Source organism: Scardinius erythrophthalmus (genome assembly GCF_964197995.2).
Source record: "Scardinius erythrophthalmus genome assembly, chromosome: 9".
Lineage (NCBI taxonomy): Eukaryota > Metazoa > Chordata > Actinopteri > Cypriniformes > Leuciscidae > Scardinius > Scardinius erythrophthalmus.
In genome coordinates this window covers 33,187,005-33,194,617 of record NC_138229.1, presented here as the reverse complement: position 1 = coordinate 33,194,617, position 7,613 = coordinate 33,187,005, and the positions used below count along the sequence as shown (strand labels likewise).

Here is a 7,613-nt window from a genome sequence, read left to right as displayed (position 1 = left end):
GGACTCTCAGTAAACATAAAGTTAGTCATTAACACACTTTAAAACACCACATCCTCCATTCCTGTTCCATTCTTATTGTTCAAAATGTAAGTAAACTTTTTTATATATATAATTATTGAGGGTTAGTTAAGTCTTGCAGTCATGATGTTTCATTAGTGGATGATATTAACTCGAACTCGCAAATGAAATTCCTATTAGGATTTATCTCAGCCACCATTATTTGTTCAGCGAAAGGTTTGTTGGAGTTCAGTTAACTTAAAGGCTGTTTGTGCTGTGCTGTCCTGTTAGATTGGAGACAAAGCAGAATGACAGAACTGAGCAGAGACTAATTCAAGCTAGAACATTTCAAAGTTTTTGTTTCATGTGTTTTCCAATGTAGTTCTCATCAGAGGACAAATCTGGCCTCTAACTATCCTGCTCATATTTTGGAATACGGTAAGAATGATTTTTCTCTGTTATTGACAGTCAACTGTCAGGCTTTTGAATGTGAGTAATCATCCACATATCTCTAGCCAAACTATCAGTTTAACTCTAGTATTATCTAGTAAAAATATTCAGGTATAGTTTGAGATTTCTGTCTTGCTTTATTTACAGGATCTGTTGTCATGATGAGGAACCTCTTCCTCTGTATATCAGTGCTGGTTGTAATCTGGTCTGATAGGGGTCTTTGCAAGTCAGGTATGAGGTCAATATCCCTTAATGCAAAGCGTTGTATTATTCTTATGAATTTGTTAAAAGCTAGTGAGCTTTTGAAAATTTAGGGGCATTCTCTAAATATTTGTGCCACATTAGAACATTGGCACGTAATTGCGTACTCATCATGCCATTACCTGATTATGCATAACTTGTGCAAATAAATGGCGCTATCAGTGGGCAAAATAAATTATTTTAATTAATAAATAATTATCAACTAAATTCGTTAATAAAATTAAATAATAATAAAAAAAAAAAACAATTCAATAAAATGATTTGTAGCACACATTGGGCTTAAAAGCAATTTGGAAACCCACTCCGAGTGCTCTGCCTATTAACCCTGTGTCTATCTTGGTCAGTATTTTCTAACAGCCCAAAAGCACACATGCTCCTGCGGTCAAGAAGAGCCAACACTTTTATGGAGGAAGTGAAGGCCCCTTCATTGGAGCGGGAGTGTAGGGAGGAACTGTGTGATTTTGAAGAAGCGAGGGAAATCTTTAAAACGAGGGAGGCCACGGTTGGTAATGTCAGCTTTTACCTGTAAACATTTTCCCCCCTAAATTATGATCCACTGACTAATTTTTTGTCTTGCAATTTTTTACCTCCTCGGAATGGTACGAATTGTCTTGCAGTTGGAATTCTGGACAGCGTATAAAGGTTGGTTAGATCTGTGTTGTGAAATAGCTTTCTAGGGCATCATAACTGGTGGCACTCATTAGGTGTTCTGTACCCTTAGATGGAAACCAGTGTGACTCGAATCCATGTGTACATGGGCAGTGTGTGGATCTGTTACAGGATTACTCCTGCACCTGCAACTCTGGATTTGAAGGGAGACGATGTGACCTACGTGAGGCTCTTCAGTCATTTTTTGACCAAAACATTTAGCATTTTTTTTTTTTTTTTTTTACCCTCAGAATGGTAACATGTTCAAAAAGTGGTTAACAGGTAATAAATGGATTATAACTACAGCGTAAATATAATTTAATACCATAAATCCCCTGAAAATGCTAAATATTAAATAAAAAATAAAAAAGATTAAACTAAAATATAGTACATTCATTTCACTGGGAAAAAAAAAGTCAGTCATTTTTGACGACCACATGATACATTAAATAAATACGTACATTTTACATGTTCAAAAGACTGTCCATTTATCACATTGTTACAGTTTAAATTTACATAATTTGATCAGTGACATAGCTGTCACGGTTTGATCCAAGAAGAAGATAAGGAAGAAATTTAGCGAGCAAATATTAAAATAACTTAAAGAAAACAAAGGCAGTATTCTAAACTGAGTAGCACCGTAACAGTGTGCTCAAAACACAAACACCAGACAATGAACAGAAAGCACTGAAGAGCTTAAATACACAAGATGCCAAACTGAATGTAAACAGGTGTGATCTAATTAATTATATAATGAATAACCATGGGAACTAACTAGTGGTGGGAAAATGAGAACAAAGAAAAACTAGAGAACTAAGGCTGGCAAAACAGGAACAGAACACAGTGAAAATGAGACCAACTGAGCATAAGTGTTACAATAGCGCAGAATCTTTATTCTCAATATTTCTCATGACTTTTTGTCATCATGTTTCCTTGTTAAAATCTTAAACCTTTTTGAATAGGGTAAAACATTTAAGTAAAGGATAACATCCAGCAGGTTGTTATTGCAGAATAAACCCCGATAGGATGATCAGGACCCCAGCGTGAAGCAGATCAGGATTGTTATGTATTCTATGATACCAACCGGCTGGATGTACATTATCCTGTACAATATCTTTATTACATGGTTACTTGCCACATAAGTAAATAATTAGACACGAAATATTGACTTGAGTTTAATTATTTGACTTCGGTTACTCGGCTGAGCCTGTGTTATCAGTTTTTACCAGTTGTTATCGGAGAATGAAATACAGCGAGATGGAAGTTTTTCACAGAGCCATGTAATAAATAATAGATATAACTATACTTTCCCAGTTGATTAATCACAATAAATTAAGACATTTGTTTTGTATTACAAGTTTTTGGAAACGTTATGTTAAATATGCAAACGAGGCATTGTGTAATTAAATATTAACTTATTTGCACACATTTCCAGAACAAAAATCTGAACATTGGATAAAGACAGGTTCAAAACGTCTAGGTTACGACTGTAACCTCTGTTCCTTGAGAACAGGGAACCGAGACTCGATGATGCAATGGGGAACGCCCTCCACGTGAACCAGTGTCTGAAAAGCTGCCCAATCACGGCAATCAATATTGACCGGCGACAGCCTATGACGTCACTACTAGAGCAACCCGGAAGTATAAAAGGATCGCCTAGAAAACATGTCATCCAGTTATCTTCTGAAGGGACTGTTCAGCAGGCATCCCCGAGGCATGGCGAGCGACGCAATGTCTCGTTCCCTGTTCTCAGGGAACAGAGGTTACAGTCGTATCCTAGACGTTCCCTTTCGAAAGCGAACTCACACTGCGTTGATGACGCAGGATATCGTATGGGGAACCATATACAATCTGACAGTGGCCTCAGTAGAAAAACTCCCGACAGGGAGAAAGCCATCTCACACAGAAATGGTGATAGAATGAACGGTGGCCTGACTAGAAATTTTTCGAGGCCAACCTGTTCAATACCACAGATTGCACTACCCACTATATAAGCCTGATGACTCTAAATCAGAAGAGGCCTATGGGAAGGGTATTGCATAGCCTACCTATACTGTATATGAAAACTTCAGGGCCCTATTTCTACTCCTATAAAAACCCTACCTAACACACCCCTTAATACTTTCTAACAGGGAACCAAGGTCTACTGTTCAACCTTACTAGAAATCTCTCGTAAAACTCTCGTAAAGGGAGGAGACCTACAGAGCTACAGAGCTCAACCTACAGAGCTCAACCTGCTGCCCTATTGCTAGAGAGATGGCCTAAACGACATTCACAAAATGGAGGCCTATCACCATAAAGAGCTCGAAAGAGCGCAATTACTACCAAACCCGACGCTAAGCTACAAAAAGGTTCCAAATTGAAGGAATCACTCATCACAGGTCCTCAGGGCTGATGCAGGAAGCGCCTGGGGTGGGGAAGCGTGCAGATTCGGACCGCAGTGTTATGCAAGATTTAATGCAACCGAGCGTGCCTTCGCCTCTCTGAACTTTCCCATCACCGTCTCGACAGAGGTACCGAAAAGTTCAGAAGGCGACATTGATGCATCAAGAAGAAAAGCTTTCTTTCTCCCCAATGTCATCCAAGTTCAAGTTGCTTGGTGGCCCGGAGAGCTAATCTGTAGTGCGGCACAGCTCGTTTTCACTGCGTCAGGAGAAAGACCCCGACCTTGGTCCAAATCTTTCAGCAGATCAGCCTGGTATGCTTGCAGCACAGCCATTATGTGCAAGGCATCACCAGCCAGACCCGCCATTGCATATGTTATATACATGTTGCAGCATATAACTAATGATCATTTAATTGATTTGATATTTGAGTTATACTGTAGTCAACCACAAATGACAGGTGCAAATTAATCCCTTTGGCCTTACTGCACTTTTGTCTGTTTGGTCAGTGTTTTTTGATATGCTGTGTCACAGCTGATCAGGGCATTTAATAGTGGACGTCTTGAGTTACAGAGCAGGTGTGTGTTGAGGTCATGGTGATAAATGTCCTGACAGCAGTTCTGTGGTTTTGTCCTCAGAAACGACAGCCTCTAACTGCTCTCTGAACAATGGGGATTGCGATCATGAATGCCATGAGAGAAAGGATGGTCTTGCTCGCACGTGCAGTTGTATTGAAGGATACCAACTCCAAGACAACTCTAGAAAATGTACTGTCAAAAGTAAGTTACCTCAACAAAATGCACAAATACAAACTATACAGACACTGGTGATTTTGTATCCACAGTGCATATTTGCATTTGTACTCAAGATTGTACTTTATGCATTTTAATTGATATAATTAGAAATACCCACTAATGGATAATACTGGGAAGTACTCAGACAAAGATAAATCTCAAGAAAAATCTCATCTTGCGGAAGTTCTTTGAAATATCTTCTAAAGCCATTTGACAAATGAATTATGGTCTATGTGCATTTTATTTTTCATATACAGATGAGGCTTCATGTGGCCAGATTCGGATTGTAAAGTCATTCTATAAAAATAAGCCTTTAGTAGGTTTACAGCCATGGGTCGTAGGAGGTACAGTTGGCAAAAAGGGAGAGAGTCCCTGGCAGGTATTTTTGATTCATGTAATATCTGTGTAATCATATGTAATAGAGCCAAATGTTTTATTAGAGCTAACAGATGTCATATGTTATACCAATACTCAGTCAGAGCATATTTTGTGTTTCACTGTATAAACAATAATGTGTGTATTTTGCAGGCTCTTATACTAAACCATCAAGGCAAGTTTCACTGTGGTGGAGTTCTGATTGACGAAAACTGGGTTCTCACTGCTGCTCACTGCCTAGAGACAAGTACAAGGTTCAGTGTCAGATTGGGTATGTGATGCATTTTGAAGTATTTTTTTATCCTCCCTTACATTTACATTTTTAGAAGATGCATTACTATAGCAGTTTGCCCAAAACGTGCATGCGACATGACAGTTCCTTGGACAGAAGGTTAGTGATGTTGTTTACTAAGCTTAGGCCTCAGAAGTGGAAAGAAATGGCAAAGTACAAGAAATTTGCCATTACATTTTACACAGAGGCTATACAATGTTATTGTATAGTTCACCCAAAAATGAAAATTCTGTGATCATTTACTCACCCTCAATTAGTTCCAAATCCAAACTAGTATGAATTCTTTTCTTCTGCTGAACACAAAAGAAGATATTTTAAAGAATGTTTGTAACCAAACAGTTGATGGACCCCATTGACTTCCATAGTGGGGGAAAAATACTTTGGAAGTGAATGGGGCCAATCAACTGTTTGCATCATTTTCAAATGATGACAGGATTTTTTATTTTTGGGTGAACTATCCCTTTAATTCCACACATAAAATGTCCCAACTACTTGACGGATAGCACTGAAATAAGTGTCCTGAGAAATCCCACTTTGTTTCTAGTCCTAGTCTCTGTAAAAAACAAAAACAACAGTAAGCAGCCTGTCCTTTTTAACCAGTCAGAAAAACTGGCCAACCATAAACTACTTTTAAACTACACAAACCATACTCAGGCTTTGAATAATGATTGTATACCTTCAGGTTCCCTGATGTCTTTGGAGAACGTGTGATTGGAAATATGGTCAGGAGAAAAATAGCTAATTTGAATCCTTTAAAAAAAAAAAAAAAATATATATATATATATATATATATATATATATATATATATATATATATATATATATATATTTATATATATGTACAGAGACCCAAAAGCAGGGGTGTCCACTGTCCTGCAGAGTTTAGCTCCAACCCCAATTAAACACACCTGAATAAACAAGGGCTGTGTCATTCACTATTCCCTACATTACTCAATTAATATAGTCCACTTGAAGGAGTGAATGAAAACGAGCGAGTGGATTGGACATTGAGTGAGCTGTTGGACGGCTGCCACTTGTGCTTGCCTTTTAATAATCATTTGACACTAAGCAAACTGGCAGCTCCAGTATTAATGAAAAGATTTATCTTGAACTCTGTCATGGAAACTAGCATGTATAAACCTTAATTAAACAATTATTAAATAAATTAAAAAGGAATTTATACCTGTATGATGTTACGCTCTACCCACATTGGATCAGCGGTTTGGAAAATGGAAGTTGTGAGTGCCATCTTCTGGCAAGACGCAGGAATTCATTCGGTGTGACCGTCACAGAGCATTATGGGTTTTCTCTAGCCGTTTAGCGTACATCAGTTGAAGTTGAAAATTATTTTAAGACTTTTGCATTCTCTCAAAAAAAACTTTACGTTTTACACAAAAAAACTTTACGTTCACTCGCAAAGAACTCAAACCGTTTGTGAACCTTTGTGAAAGTTTCTCAGGGGAACACAAACACTTTGCGAACTGTGAAGCTTGTATTTTTATTAATACTTTAATATGAATTATTAAAAAGTTTATTAGTTGTAAATCTGTCTAAATAATCCTTTAACTAAGTGGGATGGCCGTCTCTGCAGGTGACTATGACAGGTTCAAGATGGAAAAAACTGAGATGACCCTTCCTGTCAAAGAGCCTATCACCCACCCTGAATACAACCCTTTCACAGTGGACAATGACATAGCTCTGTTGCGCTTGGCTGCACCAGCCAAATTTTCCACATACATACTCCCAGCATGCCTTCCCAGTAAGGACCTGGCAGAACGAATGCTGCATCGCAACGGTACCATAATGGTCGTCACTGGCTGGGGGAAGGACAACGAGACTGCTCATCGTTTCAGTTCAACTCTCAACTACATTGAAATTCCAATTATGGACAAAAACGAGTGTTCCAAGCATATGAAGAACAACATCACTCAGAACATGCTATGTGGAGGAGTGCTGGGACAGATCAAAGATGCTTGTGAGGGGGACAGCGGGGGTCCAATGATGACACTCTTTCACGATACATGGTTCCTCGTAGGTCTGGTGTCCTGGGGAGAAGGCTGTGGGCAAAGAGACAAGGTTGGCATCTACACCAAAGTGTCCGGCTATTTGGATTGGATAAACAGTGTTCGTCAGGGGTGGGATAAAGTCTAGACCCCTTATTTTCTATCCAGTTCTGCCTATCATAGAAAATATAAATATGAATCGGTATCAATGTATCAAAATCAATGTACTCACTATAGTTTTTTCGATATAGAGATTGACAGTTAATAAACACATAAATGCAAGATGCTCTTATTTCCGTTATCTGCATGTTTAAGGAAATCAAGCTGTCAGTCAAATGAAGAGTTCAACTAAACAAATGTTACATATTATGTGTTAATGAGGATATAAAAGGAATAAAAGCAATACACA

At 38.3% G+C, this 7,613-nt stretch overlaps 1 protein-coding gene across 1 annotated transcript; it reads left to right on the top strand.

Moving 5' to 3' along the window:
* The first annotated feature begins 286 nt into the window (after nt 1-286).
* On the top strand, nt 287-7,611 carry proca (protein C (inactivator of coagulation factors Va and VIIIa), a). The gene is made up of 8 exons (XM_081375046.1): nt 287-435; nt 595-678; nt 1,053-1,233; nt 1,413-1,540; nt 4,379-4,519; nt 4,792-4,913; nt 5,063-5,180; nt 6,793-7,611. The coding sequence occupies exons 2-8, from the start codon at nt 606-608 to the stop codon at nt 7,350-7,352; spliced, it is 1,323 nt and encodes a 440-aa protein (XP_081231172.1). The 5' UTR covers nt 287-435; nt 595-605; the 3' UTR covers nt 7,353-7,611.
* The last annotated feature ends 2 nt before the right edge of the window (nt 7,612-7,613 follow it).

Bases quoted from the DNA above. Each gene is read 5' to 3' on its own strand.
- proca (XM_081375046.1), top strand. From the start codon at position 606: ATGATGAGGAACCTCTTCCTCTGTATATCAGTGCTGGTTGTAATCTGG. The intron at 1,234-1,412 runs GTAAACATTTTC...GGCACTCATTAG, and splicing joins GGTAATGTCAGCTTTTACCT to GTGTTCTGTACCCTTAGATG. The intron at 4,914-5,062 runs GTATTTTTGATT...TGTATTTTGCAG, and splicing joins AGGGAGAGAGTCCCTGGCAG to GCTCTTATACTAAACCATCA.